Raw genomic sequence first — 25,201 nt, 5'->3', positions numbered from 1 at the left:
CTTTCTTTAGAAAGCAATAAATTAAATTTATTATTATTATTTATTTAAAAAAAGTTTAATTGGTTACTTTTTTTAGAAATCAATACATTAACTTTATTATTATTATTATTTACTTAATAAAATTTTAATTGGTTACTTTTTTTAGAAAGCATTGAATTGAATTAATTATCATTATTTATTAAAAAATTAATTTTCTATTTTTTAGCTATTTAAAAAATGTGTGGTTATGTTATTGCTATTTTCTAAAGGGTTAGTTTTTTATTTATTAAGTGGGGTTAAATAGTTTTTTAATATGAAATTATTATTATTTTTTATTTATTTAATACCAATAATTATAATTATAATTATAATTATTATTTATTATAAATTTTGCCGGAAGTTTAGTTGGAAAACTTATAGCATTGTTATTTAACTCCTTCCTCCGCCATAGATGTGAATACTGTGGTGTTTTAGGGCTTTGGTAACGGCAATGAGTTCGAGACCAGAGGTGGTAGCGCCGCCGGAGATATTCTACGATGATGACATATCACGCAAATATACCTCTAGTTCCCGTAATATTGAAATTCAGGTTTTACTTCTTCTTCGTCTCAATTCTATTTTCTTCTATTTTTTGGTATCGGTTTCTGATTGTTGGTGTGTTTAACAAAGACTTCAATGTTTGAGCGAGCACTGGAGCTACTCAATTTACCCAAAGATGGTGTTCCTAAATTACTCCTTGACATTGGTATTTTACTTTACTTCGTTTCGTTTGTTTTACCTCTTTACCATTCATTATATATAAATTTTGATTTGTGAATGTGAATGATCGTTTTGTTTAGGTTGTGGCTCAGGACTCAGCGGTGAGACTATCACAGAGAATGGACACCATTGGATAGGCCTTGATATTTCAGCCTCAATGCTTAGTATGTAATGTTTACCCTTTTATTCTATTTCTTTTCCAATTAATTTTGTTACATATTCCTATCTATTTGGTTTTTAATAATTATGAATATGTAATTGTTAACGTGTAGATATTGCATTAGAGGGTGAGGTTGAGGGGGACCTTTTACTTGGTGACATGGGTCAGGTCAATTTTTAATCTAATTTCAACATTATTATACATTCATAATAATTTTTTCTGTGTGACTGTTGTTGTTCACGTCATCTTAGGCTATGTATCGATGATTAGTTTGATTAGAGACTTTGTTTGGATGGATGAAACATGATGAAATGAAGTGGTACGAGATGAGATTTAACTCATTCTGTTCCACATCACGGAATGGAGTGGAGCGGAACAAAATGGAATAAATATGTCATTTCATTGTTTGGGTATTTCATAACAGAATATAGCAATTTTCTCATTCCGCCCGAATCAGATGGTATAAAAAGTGATGGAATGGGATGGGATGTATTCCATCATGTTCCACTCCATTCCATCCATTTTTAATTAAACAAAACAATGGAATATAAGTTTATACCATTCTATTCCGCTCCATCACATTCCATCAATCCAAACATAGCCCAAGTGTTTTACATTTGAATACTTATGCATTAAATACTTGACTATTTCTATAACAAAAGATAATCTCAAATAAGGCATTTCAACCATACCCTTGTTTTATGATATAAAAAAGGCTTGTAGTTTCCTTTTCCATGTTATTAATAAACACTAGTCCGTAGTAGTCATGCATTAAAAATTCAGTTACTTAATTGGATGAACAATGGAAAAATTATAAATAGAGTAGTTTAATGAAGGATAAAATGCTACACTATTATTTAGTACTATCTCTTTATGTTAAAGATAACATCATCACACATGCTCTGCATCTTTCATACCTCTTTATCTCACACTTTATCCTTGGTTTCAGGGTTTAGGGCTTCGTTTTGGAGTGTTTGATGGGGCCATCGGCATATCTACCATTCAGGTGTGCTTTTGATAAATGAAAAATTCAAATTAAAATAGTCATGCAAGGTCACCATGTAAAGAAGAATATAATCGTTTAGGAATGCTACTCTATTATGAAAACCATACAATGATAAGAAATAAAACTTAGTCTTAGACTTAATTTTAGATATGGGTGTGAATAGGTCATCATTTTTGTAATACCCCGAAATTTACCCTTCATTTTTCCTAGAAGCATGGGATTATGTTTTACACTTCATTAGCATCATATTAGGTCATACTCATTGCATACTGCATTAGTGACATGGAGATCAGGTTTTGATCGATCACTCCTTAACAGAAGGAGCCCACACAAAGCAAGATTGAGAATTGGACTTCATTTTCTAAGTATACAAGTCTCAAGGGTCTCAGGGGGTCCAAGTATCTTATTATGATCCTCAGTTCATCAGTGAAGGATTCAAAGCTATCAGAGTGTTCATTTGGATTTAATCAGAAATTAGGGTTTCATGGCTACCTGCAACAGACAATGTTTGATTGGAAGTAGAGGAGCTCATCCATGTCATGATTAGAGAGGCATCTTGGCCTAGGAATATTCACAATTATCTCAGAAAGATCCATTGACAATCAATGCAATCAGTTCCTGATCATTTTGCCCTAAAACTAGGGTTTGGTATAAAATCAGTTTATTTCTAATTCTTTGGGTGAAACTCTTTTCCATGGCCCTCCATATGTCCACAAGGGTCTACATACAAAAAATAAGCTCTTTATTTGAGCTAGAAGTGCTTCAATTGATCAATGGAATCAGGAATCAAACAGTTTGGGAAAAGTCAAATGTGGGGCCAGAAAAGTCAACTCCTGACATTTTGAGAGTGGAATCTCAAAATCCATGCCTAGGGGATCCTACATGTGAAATTTGATCAAGGTTAGATCATGGATTCATCATTTAATCAGGAATTGGAAAAGTTACTTAATTTGGAAATGGTTGACTTTCCATTTAGGGCAAGTTTTCATGATCGTTGCACTCACTTTAAGCCCATTTTGCATCAAGATAAAAGCTCCATTTGGAAGTTTCTCCAACATGAAAGTTGTTCCTCTTGTTCCAAGCTTTCTATAGATATAAAGTTTGCTCCATTTGGATTAGAATTGAGAAAGTTATGCTTAGTCAAAGTGAGACATTTTTTTAGGACACTTAGAAAAATTTCTAAGTCCAAAATCTTCAAAATTTGTCAAGACTTCTTGGCCAATTTTCTTGCACTTCAAGGCATTATTTGAAAATACTTTCTTCACAACAATTGTACCTTGCCATGTTCTCTTTCACATCCTTTTGGAATTATCTCATTTGGATCCATGGTTTGAGAGATACATTCATTTAAAGTGGGCACCATGACTTGATTTTCTAGGCAGATTTTGGGTTTGGCTGGCCCAATCATATTTTCTAAGCATGCTGCACAAACCAGTCACGTTTTTTTACCTCTTTTGGCCATGCATTGGACATCCATTCACTTAAGTTTGGCCCAAAATAACAACATTTTACACCTCACTTCACACTTTTATTCTTATGGATAAATCACTTATTAAAAAGCTCATGAGAACACCTAATCCACCCTATTTAAGAAGCTGAAACCCTAACCCTAAAGGAGCATTGGAATTTCGTGGCAAGGAGGCAAAGTTTCATCACATATCAGATTCCATTCCACTTCTATTTTCCATTAGGTAATCATCTCTTCCATGGCCATGTTTTGATATATCTACGTTTGCTTACCATGTTCATCACCATTAATCCTTCCATTTTCATATTTCTTTTTCTTATTTAATATATTTTCTTCGTCCATAAAATTACCCAAAAATACTTTTCACTTTTCTTAATGTTTTATTTAATTTTATATAATTTTTATTTTCATATTTTTTTAATATTAATATTTTATTTTAATTATTTATTCTAAATGGTCCATTTTAACACACTTTTTTTTATTAATTTTATTTTTATGACTTAAAGTTATTGTTAGCATTTGATTTTTGGGATGAAGGTTGACCACTGTTTCATGGTCAACCTGACCTTTTCTTGGAATTTTATTTCACATTTTCAATTTATTTTGGATTTATTTTTGACCTAGTTTGGTTGGTTGACTTTTAATTTGATTTCTGTTTTATTTTAATTAATTCACGTACCAATTTTCATTATTTTTAAAATCTTTTTGGGGGATGATGTCCTGACCCCACCTGATTTAGTTTAATTTTTCATAATTTGCTTGATTAATTTACTATTTATTCTTGATTTATTTCTAACCTAGTCTTATTAATTGACTTTTAATTTGACTTCTGTTTTATTTTAATTAATTCACGTACCAATTTTCATTATTTTTAAAATCTTTTTGGGGGATGATGATGTCCTGACCCCACCTTATTTAGTTTAATTTTTCATAATTTTCTTGATTAATTTTCTATTTATTCTTGATTTATTTCTAACCTAGTCTTATTAATTGACTTTTGGTTTGACCTATGTTTTGTTTTAATTAATTCACGTGCCAATTTTCATTATTTTTAAAATCTTTTTAGGGATGATGATGCCCTGACCCCACCTTATTTAGTTTAATTTTTCATAATTTTCTTGATTGATTTGCTATTTATTTGTTATTTTTTAAGTTGACTTGAATTTCAGTTGACTTCTTTATGATCGATGTTTGACTTAGGGATTGCTTATGGCAATTAAAGAGATCTTTTGATCCTCCCTCGTTCATCTCATATGCAAATAGCAAATTAATCAAGAAAATTATGAAAAATTAAACTAAATAAGGTGGGGTCAGGACATCATCATCCCCCAATAAGATTTTAAAAATAATGAAAATTGGCACGTGAATTAATTAAAACAAAACATAGGTCAAACCAAAAGTCAATTAATAAGACTAGGTTAGAAATAAATCAAGAATAAATAGTAAATTAATCAAGAAAATTATGAAAAATTAAAATAAATAAGGTGGGGTCAGGACATCATCATCCCCCAAAAAGATTTTAAAAATAATGAAAATTGGTACGTGAATTAATTAAAATAAAACAGAAGTCAAATTAAAAGTCAATTAATAAGACTAGGTTAGAAATAAATCAAGAATAAATAGTAAATTAATCAAGAAAATTATGAAAGATTAAATTAAATAAGGTGGAGTCAAGACATCATCATCCCCCAAAAAGATTTTAAAAATAATGAAAATTGGTACGTGAATTAATTAAAATAAAACAGAAGTCAAATTAAAAGTCAACCAACCAAATTAGGTCAAAAATAAATCCAAAATAAATTGAAAATGTGAAATAAAATTCCAAGAAAAAGTCAGGTTGACCATGAGATAGTGGTCAACCTTCATCCCAAAAATCAAATGCTAATAATAATTTTAAGTCATAAAAATAAAATCAATAAAAAAAAGTGTGTTAAAATGGACCATTTAGAATAAATAATTAAAATAAAATATTAATATTAAAAAAATACAAAAATAAAAATTATATAAAATTAATTAAAACGTTAAGAAAAGTGAAAAGTATTTTTGGGTAATTTTATGGACGAATAAAATATTTTAAATAAGAAAAAGAAATATGAAAATGGAAGGATTAATGGTGATGAACATGGTAAGCAAACGTAGATATATCAAAACATGGTCATGGAAGAGATGATTACCTAATGGAAAATAGAAGTGGAATGAAATCTGATATGTGATGAAGCTTTGCCTCCTTGTCACGAAATTCCAATGCTCCTTTAGGGTTAGAGTTTCAGCTTCTTAAATAGGGTGAATTAGGTGTTCTCATGGGCTTTTTAATAAGTGATTTATCCATAAGAATAAAAGTGTGAAGTGAGGTGTAAAATGTTGTTATTTTGGGCCAAACTTAAGTGAATGGATGTCCAATGCATGGCCAAAAGAGGTAAAAAAAACGTGACTGGTTTGTGCAGCATGCTTAGAAAATCTGATTGGGCCAGCCAAGCCCAAAATCTGCCTAGAAAATCAAGTCATGATGACCACTTTAAATGAATGTATCTCTCAAACCATGGATCCAAATGAGATGATTCTAAAAGGATGTGAAAGAGGACATGGCAAGGTACAATTGTTGTGAAGAAAGTATTTTCAAATAATGCCTTGAAGTGCAAGAAAACTGGCCAAGAAGTCTTGACAAATTTTGAAGATTTTGGACTTAGAAATTTTTCTAAGTGTCCTAAAAAATGTCTCACTTTGACTAAGCATAACTTTTTTAATTCTAATCCAAATGGAGCAAACTTTATATCTCTAGAAAGCTTGGAACAAGAGGAACAACTTTCATGTTGGAGAAATTTTCAAATGGAGCTTTCATATTGATGCAAAATGGGCTTAAAGTGAGTGCAACGATCATGAAAACTTGCCCTAAATGGAAAGTCACTCATTTCCAAATTAAGTAACTTTTCCAATTCCTGATTAAATGATGAATCCATGATCCAACCTTGATCAAATTTCACATGTAGGATCCCCTAGGCATGGATTTTGAGATTCCACTCTCAAAATGTCAGGAGTTGACTTTTCTGGCCCCATAGTTGACTTTTCCCAAACTGTCAGATTCCCGATTCCATTGATTAATTGAAGCACTTCTAGCTCAAATAAAGAGCTTATTTTTTGTATGTAGACCCTTGTGTACATATGGAGGGCCATGGAAAATAGTTTCACCCAAAGAATCAGAAATAAACTTATTTTATACCAAACCCTAGTTATAGGGCAAAATGATCAAGAACTGATTGCACTGATTGCCAATGGATCTTTCTGAGATAATTGTGAATCTTCCTAGGCCAAGATGCCTCTCTAATCATGACATGAATGAGCTCCTCTACTTCCAACCAAACATTTCCTGTTGCAGGTAGCCATGAAACCCTAATTTCTGATTAAAGCCAGATGAACACTCTGATAACTTTGAATCCTTCACTGATGAACTGAGGACCATAATAAGATACTTGGACCCCCCTGAGACCCTTGAGACTTGTATACTTAGAAGATGAAGTCCAATTCTCAATCTTGCTTTGTGTGGGCTCCTTCTGTTAAGGAGTGATCGATCAAAACCTGATCTCCATGTCACATACAGTATGCAATGAGTATGACCTAATATGATGCTAATGAAGTGTAAAACATAATCCCATGCTTCCAGGAAAAATGAAGGGTAAATTTTGGGGTATTACAGCTGCCCCTATTCAATCAACTAGAAACCCAAAAGGAAGATAACAACGATTTTCACACTTTCGAGGTATCAAGTGATTGAATACGATAAAAGCCCGAAAATTTACACTGAAGTGAAAAAATGAAGTTACAATGCCTGTCAGAATCGGCCAAGAGGTGGTCTTGAAAAAGAATCCGTCTGGTACGGTGAGAGTCGGTCTGAACACCGAAACAAGGAATGTTAGCCTGAATACCAAAATAAATGGTAACACAGAAATAACCATGGCCTAAATGCCGCTCATCAATCTGAATACTGGAAATGACTTCGATCTGAGCATCGGACGATACTTGATTATCAAACATCGGTCTGAACACCGGGAAACTGGCCTGAATGCCACTTCGGTCTGAATACTGGAAAACTGGCCTGAATGCCACAAGTTGCATCGACCTGAATGTCGGAAACTTCTTCGATCTGAACATTAGAAGATATTAGATTATCAAACATCGGTCTGAACACCGGGAAATTGGCCTGAGTGTCACTTCAGTCTGAATACCGGAAAACTGGCCTGAATGCCACAAGTTGCATCGACCTGAATGTCGGAAACTTCTTCGATCTGAACATCGGAAAACTGGCCTGAATGCCACTTCGGTCTGAATACTGGAAAACTGACCTGAATGCCACAAGTTGCATCGACCTGAATGTCGGAAACTTCTTCGATCTGAACATCGAAAAACTGGCTTGAATGCCACTTCGGTCTGAATACCGGAAACTTGGCCTGAATGCCACAAGTTGCGTCAACCTGAACGTCGGAAACTTCTTCGATCTGAACATCGGAAAACTGGCCTGAATGCCACTTCGGTCTGAATACCGGAAACTTCCATGCCTGTCAGCATCGACAGAAATAGGGAAAATGATAATTGAGGCGGCACGTGGGCCAACGACCCCTGCTGGGAATAATAAAGATAAGTCATGAACAATCTTCAGTTTGAGTACTGGAGACAACTTCTGGCTTATCACTTGGGATACCGAGAATGTCTTATGCTTTACATGCGTATGTTTGAATTTTTCAATGGCGTAATGCTCCATGAAAATGGAAATGCTACGCAATTTGGGAGGATGCAATGCAATATGATTCTACATGCAGGGATGCAAAATGCTTGATTAGAGAGAACGCCAAGATGAGGCAAGGAATTCTGCTGGGGAAATGATCACCATCTTCTGGACCCTGGCAAGGCTGTTGGAGATGCACAACACAAAGAACTCTGTGGGGAAATGACCCGCCACACGGTGTTCTGGCAAGTAACAAAATACCGAGGCTCTGGCTGGGGAGAGAATGACACTGAAAACTTACTGCTGAGGAAAGCGACAGTGGTTCTGGCAACCATAATCTGCGAGAGAGACGACTCAGCAGGGGAAGCAAACACCGATACGGTACCGAGATTCTGCTTCAAGGAAAGAGACCATGGGTCTAGCGTCGAGATCATCGATCTGGCATCGAACTTTGAGGAGCAGCCGCTTCTGCTGGGAAGATACAGTCTGGCACTGTCAACTCCGTTGGGGATATACAGTCAGACACTGTCGACTCTACTGGTGAATGTATAATCTAAAACAAATGCTTGGGGAAGTACAATTTTCTACCAAGTTTGCCTGTATTATGTATCTGATTTTCATTACTAATTTTTTGACGAATGTATGATAATGCAGTGGTTATGTAATGTTGATAAATCCTCTCACAACCCTCATCTAAGATTGAAGTATGTTCCTTTCCTTATATATTATATCACTTTTCATTTTTTCAATGCATGTCAAAGCATATGAAAACATGCCAGAGTTTTTCACATTTCTTTGCAACTTACCATCTATGCTAACATTTGATTATAATGGAAATGCTCACTTTTACCCTGTCACTCCAAATAATGTAAGTTCTATTCTTTTGTAGGGCCTTTTTTACGTCTTTATATAGATGCTTAGCAAATGGTGCTAGAGCAGTATTTCAAGTGTATCCTGAAAACAATGATCCACGTGCATTGATTACGAGTGCTGCAATGAAAGCTGGATTTAGAGGGGCGATATTGGAGGATTATCCAGAAAGGTATGAATAAGTCTTACAATACTATTGGAGCTCATTCATTTCTGGCCAACTAGAGTTTTCTGGCGAGGCTTCTCTTTAGCTCTAGGGTTTTCTTGCAGTAGGGTTTTAGGTTTTGTTTAGAATCTAGGGTTTTTGATGTTGCCTATTTATTTGTTGAGTGCCCGGGACTAACAATATAAATCATTATTATCTTGTATTTCTTCAACTTTGTTTTTTTTTCACTAACTGTGGAACAATTATCTTATGACAGTGCTAAGAGGAGAAATGAGTTTCTTTATCTCACATGTGGTTGTAATGAACCCTTGCCCAAAGGTAAAACTGAAGATGACGACAGTGAAAGTGAAGAAAATAAAACAGTAAGTCCCACCACACATGTGATATTCTATTCATGTCTTATAAAAAAATGTAATGAATTTTGTAAAAATAATTGTTCTTAACATATTGTTTTGGTTATGGTTACAAAGCACCAGGTATTGATTTATTCTTGAATCTCATTAGTTAGTTTTATTTTTGAATTGGTTATAGCTAGTCTAAAAAGATCAATTCACTTCATAGAATAAAGTAAGATCTCTCAATCATTGATGGAAACATCAATATGCAGTCATGGATGATGAATAAACATATGAACTGATAACTTTTTGAAGATGTAATTTCTTTGTAAGCATATTGCTAGTTTTACATTATTGATCAAACAAAAATACTGCAGGTATATATCTCAGACAGGCATAGACCCTGAAAGATACAGAAAAATAGCAAAGGCGAAAAGGGAAGGGAATGGATAAAGAGGAAGAAAGTGTTGAAATATTAAACTTGATTTGGGCCTAATTTTATTATTTGATTTTGGACTTAATTATTTGGGCTTAGTTTATATTGGATAATGTTTCTAGAAAAGTCTTGTAGTATTTAGAGTATCTAGATATTTCTTAAGATTGTAATATTTTCTAGAATACTCTTTGAATATCTTGAGTTGAGAACTCTCTAGAATTAGTGTGTCTAGAGTTCTCTTTAGAGTACTATAAATAGAGATGTAATCCAACACTTTTGAATCAAGCAAAAATACAAAGTTCTCTCTTCCATAAATAATTCTCCTACCTACCAAGTTTCTATTCAAGCCTCTAATATTCCCACACACTTTTCTCTAAACACAAAAGAGTTTATTTCCAACAAAGTGGCATCAGAGCTTCAAGGTCCTAAAAAATGGCAAATGGAGGTTTCCCTTTTCAAATGCCGATGCTCACAAAGAACAACTATGACAATTGGAGTATCAAGATGAAGACGCTACTAGGAGCTCAAGATGTGTGGGATATCGTTGAGAAAGGCTTCAATGAGCAAGATGAAGCCTCGCTAAGCCAAGGTGTAAAGGAGACATTGAGGGAGTCAAGAAAGAGAGACAAGAAAGCTCTCTTCCTCATTTATCAATCGGTGGATGAAGATACATTTGAGAAGATCTCCAACGCAACGACGGTCAAAGAAGCATGGGACAAACTTCAAACTTGCAACAAAGGAGTGGAACAGGTGAAAAAGATTCGTCTTCAAACTCTTAGAGGTGATTTTGAACGTTTATTTATGGAAGAGTTCGAGTCAATTTCTGATTATTTTTCTCGAGTATTGGCCGTAGTCAATCAACTTAAAAGAAATGGTGAAGATGTTGATGAGGTAAAAGTCATGGAGAAAATACTTCGCACTTTAAATCCAAGTTTTGACTTCATTGTTACCAACATTGAAGAAAACAAGGATTTAAAGACCATGACTATTGAGCAACTCATGGGTTCCTTACAAGCATACGAAGAAAAACAAAAGAGAAAAATTAAACAAAAGGAGGCTATGGAGAAACTACTACAACTCAACATAAAGGAAACAAATTATGCGAATTACAAGAGCCAAAGAGGACGAGGTCGTGGTCAAGATCGTGGGCGTGGACGAGGACATGGAGGAGAAGGAAGAGGCAGTTACAACAACTACTCTAACAATGGAGAAAGAAGCTGGAATCCACAAGCAACAAGAGGTCGTGGAAGAGGAAATTCATGGTCGAGGTGTGACAAATCACAAATCAAGTGCTTCAACTGCAACAAGATCGGCCATTATGCATCTGAGTGTAGATTCTCGAAGAAAGTTGTGGAGAAAGCTAACTTTGTAGAAGAAAAAGGCAGAGAAGAAGAAACTTTGTTGCTCGCGTGCCAAAACCAAGTTGAAAAGAAAAGAAACAAATGGTACCTCGACACCGGCGCAAGCAACCACATGTGTGGCGATCGAAGCATGTTCGTAGAGATCAATGAAGCGACAACTGGCAATGTCTCATTTGGAGATGACTCAAAGATACCGGTCAAAGGCAAAGGTAAAATTCTTATACGCTTAAAGAATGGGAGTCATCAATTCATATCCAATGTCTATTATGTTCCTAACATGAAGAATAATATTTTGAGCTTGGGACAATTATTAGAGAAAGGCTATGACATCCACTTGAAAGAACATAGTCTTTTCTTAAGAGATTGTAGACATAACTTGATTGCTAAGGTGCCTATGTCAAATAATAGAATGTTCCTCTTGAACATTCAAAATGATGTTGCAAAGTGTCTCAAGACTTGCTATACTGACTCTTCGTGGCTATGGCATCTACGATTCGGACATCTCAACTTCGATAGTCTAAAATGTTTGTCAAAGAAGGAAATGGTGAGAGGCTTGCCTAGTATAAACCACCCAGACCAACTATGTGAAGGATGTCTAGTTGGGAAGCAATTCCGGAAAAGCTTTCCAAAGGAATCAACGTCAAGAGCGACAAAACCGCTAGAGCTCATACACACTGATGTTTATGGACCAATCAATCCAAACTCTTTTGGTAAGATTAAATACTTTCTCCTCTGTATTGATGATTATTCTAGAAAAACATGGGTTTATTTCTTGAAGGAGAAGTCAGAAGTGTTTGAAAACTTCAAGAAGTTCAAAGCCCTTGTGGAGAAAGAAAGTGGTCTTTCCATTAAGGCCATGAGATCTGACCGAGGAGGAGAGTTCATTTCAAATGAGTTCCAAAAATATTGTGAAGACCATGGAATCCGCCGTCCACTAACAGTGCCAAGATCACCATAACAAAATGGAGTAGCAGAGAGAAAGAATCGGACCATACTTAACATGGGGCGAAGCATGCTTAAGAGCAAGAAGATGCCGAGAGAGTTTTGGGCCGAAGCAGTGGCATGTGCGGTTTATCTGACAAATCGTTCCTCAATAAGAAGCCTGCATGAGAAGACACCACAAGAAGCATGGAGTGGAAGGAAGCCTGGGATCTCTCACCTCAAAGTGTTTGGAAGCATTGCATATACCCACGTTCCTGATGAAAGGAGAACAAAGCTCGATGATAAAAGTGAGAAGTATGTATTCGTCGGTTACGACTCAACCTCCAAAGGGTACAAGCTCTATAATCCAAATAGTGGAAAGATCGTCATAAGGCGTGACGTGGAGTTCGAAGAAGAAGATTGTTGGGATTGGAGTCTTCAAGAAGACAGGTACGATTTTCTTTCTTACTTTGAAGAAGAAGACGAAATGGAACAACAAATGATAGAAGAAAATATTACACCACCGGTCTCACCGACACCAAGGTTGGATGAAACAAGCTCAAGTGAGAGGACACCACGACTAAGGAGTATTGAAGAGCTTTATGAGGTAACCGAAAACATAAATGACATTAACCTTTTTTGCCTTTTGGGTAATTGTGAGCCTCTAAGCTATCAAGAAGCAGTTGAAAACGTAAAGTGGAGAGACGCCATGGAAGAAGAAATCAAGTCAATCATGAAGAATGATACATGGGAACTTACTACACTTCCATAAGGACACAAAGCAATCGGAGTAAGATGGGTGTACAAGGCGAAGAAGAATGCAAAAGGAGACGTGGAGAGATAAAAAGCAAGATTGGTGGCGAAAGGATATAGTCAAAGACAAGGAATTGACTATGATGAGGTATTTGCCCCCGTTGCTCGTCTTGAAACTATTAGTCTGATCATTTCTTTGGCAGCCCAAAATGAATGGAAGATCTATCAAATGGATGTGAAGTCGGCCTTCTTGAATGGTTTTCTCGAAGAAGAAGTTTATATCGAGCAACCACAAGGCTATGAAGTAAAAGGGCAAGAAGAAAAAGTCTTGAAGTTGAAGAAGGCATTGTACGGACTCAAGCAAGCACCAAGAGCTTGGAATGTTCGAATCGACAAGTACTTTCAAGACAAGAACTTCATCAAGTGTCCATATGAGTATGCACTCTATATTAAAGCGCAAAGTGGAGATATTTTGATTGTGTGCTTATATGTTGATAACTTGATCTTCACAGGGAACAATTTAAGCATGTTCGAAGAGTTCAAGAAAGACATGTCAAATGAATTTGAGATGACAGATATGGGGCTCATGGCATATTATCTCAGCATCGAAGTAAAGCAAGAAGACAAAGGAATTTTTATCACCCAAGAAGGTTATGCCAAAGAAGTCCTTAAGAAGTTCAAGATGGATGATGTCAATCCAGTTGGCACCCCGATGGAATGTGGAAGCAAGTTGAGTAAGCATGAAAATGGAGAGTTTGTTGATCCAACTCTTTACAAAAGTTTGATTGGAAGTCTGCGTTACTTGACAAGTACAAGGCCATATATTCTCTATGTTGTAGGAGTCGTAAGTCGCTACATGGAAGCTCCAACAACAACTCACTTCAAGGCGGCAAAAAGAATCCTTCGATACATCAAAGGTACAACAAATTTTGGCTTGCACTATTACTCTTCTAATAATTATGAGATTATTGGCTATAGTGATAGTGATTGGAGTGGAGACTTGGATGATAGAAAAAGCACTACTGGTTTTGTGTTCTTCATGGGAGATACTGCTTTCACTTGGATGTCAAAGAAGCAACCTATCGTCACACTATCAACTTGTGAAGCTGAGTATGTTGCTGCCACATCATGTGTTTGTCATGCAGTTTGGCTAAGGAATTTGTTGAAAGAATTAAAAATGCCATAAGAAGATCATGTCGAAATATGTGTTGACAATAAATCAGCACTTGCTTTGGCAAAGAATCCTGTATTTCATGAAAGAAGTAAGCACATCGACACTCGTTACCACTTCATAAGAGAATGCATCAAGAAGAAGAAGGTGAAGTTGAAGTATGTAATGTCTAGAGATCAAGCTGCCGACATTTTCACCAAGCCACTCAAATTGGAAACTTTCGTGAAGTTAAGGAATATGCTTGGAGTCACAAATCAAGTTTAAGGGGGGATGTTGAAATATTAAACTTGATTTGGGCCTAATTTTATTATTTGATTTTGGACTTAATTATTTGGGCTTAGTTTATATTGGATAATGTTTCTAGAAAAGTCTTGTAGTATTTAGAGTATCTAGATATTTCTTAAGATTGTAATATTTTCTAGAATACTCTTTGAATATCTAGAGTTGAGAACTCTCTAGAATTAGTGTGTCTAGAGTTCTCCTTAGAGTACTATAAATAGATATGTAATCCAACACTTTTGAATCAAGCAAAAATACAAAGTTCTCTCTTCCATAAATAATTCTCCTACCTACCAAGTTTCTATTCAAGCCTCTAATATTCCCACACACTTTTCTCTAAACACAAAAGAGTTTATTTCCAACAGAAAGAACAGTGGATAAGAAGAGGAGAGAAAGTTCCTCCAGATACCAAGTACACTGGCCGGAAAAGGAAGGATAGCTTTTGATTTTTGTACAAATTTGTTTATCACTTCAAATTTCTTAGTTTTTTGTGTTTGGTGATGGTACACGTGACTTGATTAATTTTATAATTTAGTTATGTATGTTATTCTATTATGGATGAAGAGTGGTGGAAAAAGGTGATTATTGTAATACCCTAAACACTTGAAACTTATATAAAAGATTTAATCGATAGTTTAAGTTGTCATCACGACAATTAATCAAAAACTCATTAAAATCTTTGATAACAAGTCGTGGAAAATCATAATAAAACAACTTCAAAACCAACTTCGTAAATAAAGTAGTAAACTTTAAACTACATAATTTATCATCGACTCAAAACATACTAAACGACTCGTTCTCGATGTTATAAGATCAGAGCACTATCTGCAAGAAGTTCATGGTGGACAGCATTAAGCAAAAAGGGTGAGAAATAAATTTCAAGTAAAGAATGCAAAGGTAAATAAACACATAACATATCATACATTAAATACACAACTAACATTGTCGCAATCTCACCCACATTCAGAACAATATGCATACATAAAATGCGACCTTCGACACAACATGACACTATGTATGTGGTACCAACTCAACATCACAAAACAACATCATATACATCTCATACAATTGCTACACCATATAAACGACAACATGTTAGTAAGACAATTATCATTCAACAACAATAATTTTAGCATAATTAATTAAATTCATAATAATTCATTAACAACACCAACACGACCAAACAATAGTTACTTATCAACCAAATAGCAGAACCACGTTAAAAATCCAAACCGGCAGCTCGAATTACACAAACAGGAACAAGAATGCCCCTCTGACATCATGATGAGTGGCCCGTCACCATGGTGACGCTCGACATCCTGTTAAAAATCTCATACCGTTATCATAGTGACGACCGACTTGAGAAACCAAGCCTGCAAAAACACATGATCTCCCTCCAAGAACTCAAGTGCTTTCCTCCTCTTATCATGGTAACTCTTCTGGCGACTTTGCGAAACCTTCATCTTCTCTTGGAGTATCTTGATCTTCTCAGAGGTTCGCTGCACAATCTCATGTCCAAACACTGCACTCTCACCTGATTCATACAAAGACAAAGAAGTCATACACCTCATACCATACAACACCTCGAACGGAGCAATTCCGATACTTGAATGGAAACGGTTGTTGTAGGTAAACTCAACCAACGGTAAGTAACTGTCCCAGTTACCTCCCTGCTCCAAAACACAAGCTCTCAGTAAATCCTTAAAAAGCTGGATATTCCTCTCTGTCTGACCGCCCGTCTGTGGATGATAAGCGGAACTCAACTTCAGCTTAGTACCCAACGCTTCTTACAAACTCTTCCAAAACCTCGATGTGAATCTCATATCCCCATCCGACACAATACTCAAAGGAATACCATGCAAGCTAAACAACCTTCTTAATATACAACTCAACTAACTTCTACAATGGATAACAAATCTTAATCATAATGAAATGAATCGATTTAGTCAGTCTATCAACAATAACCTAGACTGAATCATTCACTTTAGAAGCCTTAGAAAAACTCATCACAAAATCCATGGAAATGTTGTTCAATTTTCACTTAGGAATATTCAACGGTTTCATCAATCCCGATAACTTCTGATGTTTAATCTTCGACTTATGGCAAGTCAAACACGCATAAACAAACTCGGCTATATCCTTCTTCATTCATGTCCACCAAAACATTGTCTTCAAGTCTTGGTACATCTTAGTAGCACCAGGATGAATACTCAAATGCCTTCTATGACCTTCCTCAAGAATATTCTTCTTGAGTTTTGGTACATCAGGTACACAAACCCTGTCTCTGAATCTCATCACACCATTCTCGTCGATTCTGAAATAAACTCATTTACCTTGATTGATTAACACCAACCGATAAATAAATCCCAAATCAATTTTCTAACCTTATCTGATTTCTTCAAGAATGTCATTGATCAACTTTAACATACCGAACTTCACACTGTTAGGAGCCTCCTCACACACCAAACTCAGATCTTTGAATTGATCAATCAATTCTAATTCTCAAATCATCAACATCGACATATGTAGCGAGTTCCTACTCAACGCATCAGCTACAACATTGACTTTACCCGGATGGTAACTCAAGCCAAAATCATAATCCTTCAGGAATTCGAGCCACCTCTTCTGCCTCATATTCAACTCTTTCAGATCGAACAAGTACTTCAAACTCTTGTGGTCACTGAACACTTCAAATATGAAATCAAACCAATAATGCCTCTAAAAATTTAACTCAAACACCACAGTTTCCAACTCTAGATCATGCGTAGGATAATTCCTCTCATTAACATTCAACTATCTAGAAGCATAATCGACAATCTGACCATTCTACATAAACACACCACCTAAACCCATCTTCGAAGCATCACAATACACAACAAAGAATTCACTCAGACTTGGTAAAATCAAAATTGAAACTGACGTTAATTTCTACTTGAGTTCTTGAAAACTCCATTCACACTGAACATCCCACATAAGCTTGACTCTTTCGATTCAACTGAGTCAAAGGCAATTCTAACTCTGAAAATCCTTCAATAAACCTCCTGTAATAACTAGCCAAACCCTGAAAACTTTTGATCTCATTAACATACTTTGGAGTCTCCCACTGTAACATTGCATTTATCTTTGATGGATTCACCGTGATACCACCACTAGATATCATATGACCAAGTAATCTCACTTCATGCAACTAGAAATCACACTTGGACAACTTTGCATATATCTTTTTTTTCTTTCAAGGTCTGCAATACAATCCTCATATGTTCCATATGCTCTTCATCAGACTTAGAATATATCAAAATACCGTCGATGAAGACAACCACAGACTAGTCTAGATAATGATGGAAAATCCTATTCATATATTCCATAAACACACTAGACACATTAATCACACCAAACGACATCACCAAATACTCATAATGACCATCTCTCATTCTGAACGCCCAAACACAGTCTTCGGAATATCTTATGGCTTCACACGAATCTGATGATAACCCGACCACAAATCAATCTTACTGAATACACAAGCACCAATCAATTTATCCATCAAATCGTTAATTCTCAGAAGAGAATATGTGTTCTTGATAGTCACTTTATTCAGTTTTGGATAATCAAGACACAACCTCATGCTACCATCTTTCTTCTTGACTAACAACACCGATGCTCCCCACGGTAAAACACTCGGTCAAACAAACTTCTTCTCAAGTAGATCCTCTAACCGTTTCTTCAGCTCACTCAGCTCTGAAGCATACATTTCATAAGGAGTCATCGACATAGGACTAGTACGAGGTACTAAGTCTATAACAAACTTAACTTCGCACTTCGACGGAAAATCATAATGTCATATGGGAACACTTCAGGAAACTCACGCACAACAGGTAGATCAGTAATCGTTCTCTCGATTCCCCCTCTCAAGGATGAAAACACCATGAACACTTGAGCAATCTCTCTCAAGGACATCCTTACCTGCCTCACGATCATGAAACTTGAATTCGTACTCTCCTGGATTCAAGAAACAACACCGCCTCAAAAACACCAACACTCTTTCGATCAATGGCACACTTAACTAACCCTCCACACATGAAACATCTCAGAAAAACAAAAGCTTCTCCTCCACTTGTTTCAATCCCTCTTCTGCTAGCTGTAACCCCCCGAATTTTCGTCAAAGACATGACTCCGAAATTATTAAAAATACTTATTCAAATAAAATATGTGGATTTTGAAATAAGTGAATTCGGTGACAATTCAGATTCACCAGCGAAAAATTACCGCATTTCTATTCCATTCAAACACAATTAAATAAATACTTAAAATATAATGCAATCAATTTATAAACTACTGAAGTATTTTTATTTGTTTATTGAAACCCCTTCTTTCCCACGATCACGCATCAAGCAGACATCAGTTACTTGGAAACTCCATATTTGTACCTAAAATGTTGTTGTAAGGGTCAGTTTCCATTAACCACAAACCATGTCAAATTAAACTAAACAAGAGTTAAAAATTAGACAAATATAAATATACATATCATGTCCAAGAGAATTAAATACCAATACTCACCCAAAATTATTAACAACATAATACGTAAAAATCAAACAAATTTATCATCAATCAATTATCCATTTATATATAAAATATGCACGCTCTTAATACTACATGATCATGATATCTCAGTCCGCCACTAAGACACCACCTAGAATTCATCTCATATTAATGAGAAAATAACCCGCCACTAAGGCACCACACAGAAATTCATCTCATACCAATGAGAAAATAACCCGTCACTAAGTCACCATACAGAAATGCATAGAACATGTCATGCATGAAAATAAGATCAAATAGAATCACCTGCCACTAAGGCAATCACAAGATGTACCTAAGATGTCATGTTAAGCTGATGAATATAAAATACAACCCTACTACTTAGTCCTCCACAAATTAAGCCCACGACCTGAACACCAAATTTACACTAAATCTTAGAAGTTATGTCACATACTACTACATCAAAATCAATATAATTTATTCTCAATTATTAATAAATATGAATAGTTGTATCATCATTTAGTCAAAATATCATTTCCGCGTAAAAGCAGCTTCCTGAACTAAATATCAATTTAAATAAAATTTAATCTAATTTATTTACTTGAGGACAGATGGCAACATAATTGTATATATATACATATATTATAACTAATTATTTTATTCCATATATATAAATTTGGACTTAGTGGATTACATGTTTCGATCCTATATCTATTCTGTCGATATTAATGACTCCATTCACCCCAACCACATATATACATACACTATATTACCTACCTGACACAAAAAAATTAATACACCATGCCATTAAATCTTTCCCCATACGAATAGCAGTGAATCATATATTAAAACTCACCTATACTTGATACCACCTAACATACCTTTATATTATAACTAGTCTGTAACCTAGAAATTTTATAAATTGAACAGTACACCTGATATGTGCATTTGGAAAGAAAACACGTAGTATATACCTCCAAACGCAACCTTATCGAAAACCGACATACACCAATCATATATCATAGGTACAAATTCATCTAGTTTAAGATAATTTATCACTAGATTTATTTAATAATACTCTTCTTTAATTTTTCCTCCTTGACTACACTGTGACATTAACAACTTATAAAATTAATTCTTTCTTACTTTAAAATACATAACTTAAATTTTAGGTTTTCAATTATTTAAATCTCTAAAACGTTAAATAAGTATATGATATCTAACAAATTTCTAAATCAAATCTAATTTAAAGTTACATGGGGAAAAACACTTACCTTAATGTATTTTTTTCTGAATCGAACAACTCTACGATCTCACTACACGAACACAAACTTCAAGCAACACTCTCAATAACGATACTAGAACAAAATATGAGGATTATTGATATTATAAAATTGTCGGCAGGTAGAAATATTTTATGTGAAGGGTTTGTACGTTAACTTATGAATTTCTAAAGATGGGGTCAGAGAAAGTAGGGATCATGAGAGAATAATAGGGAATCGGTTGGAGGAATAATTGACTTGGTTTTTATTTATTTATTTATTATTAATATATTATTATATACTCACATTAACATATCCATAATTCAAAATTCCACTACAATGCCCACATCCCATTTCTTTATCCTTCTATTACTATTCACGCTATCATAAATTATCTATGTAAACAATTTTTCTAATTATCCTAACTTTAATTTAATTATCCACATGATATATTATCTACCATAAAATAAACGAATTAGAAAAAAATATAAAATTAATAATTCAAACATCTCATAAATTAAGAATTAAGCCTAATAAATTAGAACCTCATCATATTATGGTCACAATAAATCAATGAGAATATATTGTTCGATAATTAACTCAATAATTAAGGCTAAAGGTTCCTGGCCAATATATTAAAAATAAGGGTTTTACACTAACAAGCGGTAAAAAAGATAAACAAGCACCGACAGTGTTTCACACACATGTCGCGTACTAGGGAACATATAACATTTCAAAAATCTGGCCGGATGGACTAACCTACTCTGCTACCACTATTGTAACACCATAAATATCAAAACTTATATAAAAGATTTAATCAACAATTTAATGTGTCACCACGACAACCAACCAAAAACTCATTAAAACCTTTGATAACAAACAGCGGGAAATCATAACATAACAACTTCAAAAGCAACTTCTCAAATAAAGTATTAAATTTTAAACCACATAATTTATCATCGCTCCTCAGCCTACGGGGTATTAGCAGCCGTTTCCAGCTGTTGTCCCCCTCCCAAGGGCAGGTTCTTACGCGTTACTCACCCGTTCGCCACTGGAAACACCACTTCCCGTCCGACTTGCATGTGTAAAGCATGCCGCCAGCGTTCATCCTGAGCCAGGATCAAACTCTCCATGAGCTTCCTAGTTGCATTACTTATAGCTTCCTTGTTTCTAGACAAAGCTGATTCGGAATTTGATTTCATTTACTGAACTTAAATTTGATTTCAGTTACTGAACTGAGAAGACATAACTTGACTTGTATCCATGGGCTTACTATTCGCCCGGAGTTGTCTCCCATAAATATTATATGGCCTTACCCCCCCTTGTGTCAACTCCCTATCCTCTTATCTACTCAGATTGGATCTCGTCCTCAAAATGGAAAATTTGATATTGGGTTTAGGGATAATCAGGTTCGAACTGATGACTTCCACCACGTCAAGGTGACACTCTACCGCTGAGTTATACCCCTTCCCTTGTCCCTAATCGAGAAAAAAGACTGACTAATCCTAAGTCAAAAGGTCGAGAAATTCAACGCGACTATTTTTTTTTAACTTAAACGGGCCTCCGTGGAACACTCTTAGCTGAATGGGCAAAATTAGATTTAATTGTCAACTGCTCCGATCGGAAATAGGATTGACTATGGATTTGCGCAATATCATATGATTTCATAAAACCATAGGATTTTCCGGATCTAAATAAAGAAGATTTAGCTCAGTGTTCTATTCAATACGGGTAAGAACCCGACTCCGTATTCTTAAAAATAGAAATAAATCAGAACGAAGGCAAGATTAAATGGATGAACCCCTTTTTTCTTGTGACAAAGATTTTTTCATTTACGAAGTAACTGGAGTTACATCTGTGTTTCAACTTCTCCCCGAGACCCTGAAAAAGATACAAATTTTTTTTAGGAACACATATAAGATTCATCATTACAAAACAAAAAACAGAGGGGTAATCCGACCATTAACACAGAATTTTGAACTTGTTATCCTCTTGTCTAGCAGGCAATTACTTCAGCGAAAAGGATGATTTATTCGGATCGACATGAGAGCCCAACCACATTGCATTGCCAAAATCTATGTTGTATATTGGAAAGACGTTGATCTACTTGCTTTTATGATGTTACAATCCTCTTGTTGCCTTTCTCCTCGGCCCACAGCGACAAAATGTAGGTAGTTCATCACGAAAGAAAGGACTCGCTGAGCCGAGATCATTAACTAATATATAATAATAGAATAGTATACAATAGAACTGTCTTTTCCATATATTCTCTCTGGTTCCGTTGCTACTACACGCTTTACACAATTCATCGTCGTATCATAAATAGATAGATATCTTTTTAACATAGGTCATCGAAAGGATCTCAAAGACCCACCAAAGCACGAAAGCCGGGATTTTTCACAAAATAGATTCCTATTCAAAGAGTGCATAACCGCATGGATAAGCTCACACTAACCCGTCAATTTAAGATCCAATTCCGTATTTTCTTTGGGAAATATTGGGAAGGAATTGGAATGGAATAATATTGATTCATACAGAAAAAAAGGTTTTCTATTGATATTGATTTAAACAGTATACTTACAACATAGGTAGAAAGAGAAAAAACCAACAATTTCATATAGTGCTTTTGATCAAAAAATAATCTTCTTTATTCCGTACCTGACCTTTCAATGAATAAGAAAATGGGTCAGATCTTACAGGATGAAACGAAGGAATAATGGCAAAAAAGAAAAGAAATAAGTAAAAAGAATAATTTTCTCCTTTGAGAATAAAAAAAAGTGTTCAATTCAAACATGAAAACGTGACTGACTTAATTAGTTCTCGTGATTTTGGATTTGGGGGAAGAAGTGGAGATTATCGAACGAGGATAAAGGATCGAATTACGTCGAAAGAATTGAACGAGGAGCCGTATGCGGTGAAATTCTCATGTACGGTTCTGTAGAGTGGCAGTAAGGATTACTTATCTGTCAACTTTTCCACTATTAACCCTAAAAAACCAAACTCTGCGTTACGTAAAGTTGTCAGAGTACGCTTAACCTCTGGATTTGAAATCACTGCTTATATACCTGGTATTGGCCATAATTTACAAGAACATTCTGTAGTCTTAGTAAGAGGGGGAAGGGTTAAGGATTTACCTGGTGTGAGATATCACATTGTTCGAGGAACCCTGGATGCTGTCGCAGTAAAGGATCGTCAACAAGGGCGTTCAAAATATGGAGCCAAAAAGCCAAAATAAATTATTTTAGCCCCCATAAGTTATAAAAAAATGGATTATTACGCTCATGTCACGACGAGGTACTGCAGAAAAAAAATAGCAAAATCCGATCCAATTTATCGTAATCGAGTAGTTAACATGTTGGTGAACCGTATTATGAAACACGGAAAAAAATCATTGGCTTATCTAATTATCTATCGAGCTATGAAAAGGATTCAACAAAAGACAAAAACAAATCCACTATCCGTTTTACGTGAAGCAATACGTCGGGTAACTCCCAATCTAGCAGTAAAAGCAAGACGCGTGAGCGGATCGACTCATCAAGTTCCCATTGAAATAAAATCGACACAAGAAAAAGAACTTGCCATTCGTTGGTTATTAGCGGCATCCCAAAAACGTCCTGGTCGAAATATGGCTTTCAAATTAAGTTCCGAATTAGTGGATACTGCCAAAGGGAGTGGTGATGCCATACGCAAAAAGGAAGAGACTCATAGAATGGCGGAGGCAAATAGAACTTTTGCACATTCCCGGATAGGTCCTGAAAGGAGAAAGAAGGTTGGCATGCCAACAAGCGTCTATTATGGAATTCACCCGACCCGAGAGTACATTACCGATTTTTTTGAATGTCGAGTGCCAAAGTCATTGAATGCGTAAGTCACCAATTTCCTAAATCGAATATAGAATCTACTTTATCCGTTGGTTTACGGGGGTTGCAGGCTATAGATATTCCATAATCTATTCTATCTATATTATATAGATTTCTACTTTTATTGATCACTCCTACTAGATATCAAACATAGCTCTGTACTGTACAAATCGAATTGATATGATATATAAAGTATAAAGTACAATAAAAAGAAAAATACGGATATAGTTGAATGGTATAATTTCTCTTTGCCAAGGAGAAGACGCGGGTTCAATTCCCGCTATTCGCCGTTACTTCTGTATTGAATAGTATATTTCAATATATTTTTTTTAATATAAAAAAGTGAATTCCATTTTTTATCAAAAATGGTGCGGAGACGGGATTTGAACCCGTAACCTCAAGGTTATGAGCCTTGCGAGCTACCAAGTTGCTCTACTCCGCGATAAATTGAATGTGCCCCTCCACCATATGGGTACAAATAGAACAAACCATTTATACGGAATGGTCAAGGGACCGTACTATGATTGCAGATTATCCATCAAAAAGAATAAAAAAATGAAGAAAATTTTTTATTCTTACCAACTCGATCTTGTTGCACCGGGCAACAAACATTGGTGAACCATTTCTCGAACTGCGTGTCGAGATAATCCAAAGTGTCGATAATTACCCCCGTGGTCTTCCAGTCGTAAAACAACGTCGATGAAGACGTGTAGGTGCACTATTACGCGGTAGTGCTTCTAACTTTCCCTGAATTTCCCAGCTCTCACTTAACGACCGAGCTTTGCTCATTTCTTTTGTTGAATATCGTCGAATCAAATAAAAATTTTCTTCCAACTTTTTCCTCTTCTTCTCCCTGGCAATCAAACTTTTCTTTGCCATGATGATTCATTTCTTATTACTATCCATAATTTTTTCCTATTCTTATTCCTCGAAATCAAACTTTTCTTTGCCATGATGATTGATTTCCTATTACTATCAATGCTAGAAGTCGGATCCTAGATGTAGAAATAGAAGAATTCTTCATACAAAGAGATTAAATTTTTGCAGATACAATAACGAATCAAATTAACCAAATTTACATGATGTAGAGGCAATCAAGAAAGCTGCATAAGTAAATATATAACCTACTGAAAAGTGGACTAATCCAACCAATCTTGCT

At 35.3% G+C, this 25,201-nt stretch overlaps 1 protein-coding gene, 1 non-coding gene and 2 pseudogenes across 3 annotated transcripts in view; 2 read left to right on the top strand and 2 right to left on the bottom strand.

The window, feature by feature from the left end:
- Positions 1–425: 425 nt before the first annotated feature.
- On the top strand, positions 426–14,827 carry LOC127105611 (18S rRNA (guanine-N(7))-methyltransferase RID2-like; annotated as a pseudogene).
- Positions 14,828–21,617: 6,790 nt separating this feature from the next.
- Positions 21,618–24,050, top strand: LOC127104899 (30S ribosomal protein S7, chloroplastic-like; annotated as a pseudogene). Its single transcript, XR_007794860.1, has one exon. The product of XR_007794860.1 is annotated as a 30S ribosomal protein S7, chloroplastic-like (transcript).
- A 358-nt stretch (positions 24,051–24,408) lies between these two features.
- TRNAM-CAU (transfer RNA methionine (anticodon CAU)) lies at positions 24,409–24,483 on the bottom strand. The gene has a single exon. It is a non-coding gene; the product is annotated as a tRNA-Met (tRNA).
- Positions 24,484–24,886: 403 nt separating this feature from the next.
- Positions 24,887–25,201, bottom strand: part of LOC127107233 (photosystem I P700 chlorophyll a apoprotein A2) — a 3,176-nt gene continuing 2,861 nt past the window's right edge. Inside the window, exon 1 of the mRNA XM_051044534.1 lies at positions 24,887–25,201. This exon is cut by the window's right edge and continues 2,861 nt beyond it. Within this exon, the coding sequence (XP_050900491.1) occupies positions 25,108–25,201 (94 nt within the window). The 3' untranslated portion in view covers positions 24,887–25,107.

Source organism: Lathyrus oleraceus, chromosome 7 (genome assembly GCF_024323335.1).
Source record: "Lathyrus oleraceus cultivar Zhongwan6 chromosome 7, CAAS_Psat_ZW6_1.0, whole genome shotgun sequence".
NCBI classification, from domain to species: Eukaryota; Viridiplantae; Streptophyta; class Magnoliopsida; order Fabales; family Fabaceae; genus Lathyrus; species Lathyrus oleraceus.
The sequence above is the reverse complement of the archived record's forward strand: the minus strand, read 5'-3'. Positions and strand labels throughout refer to the sequence as shown.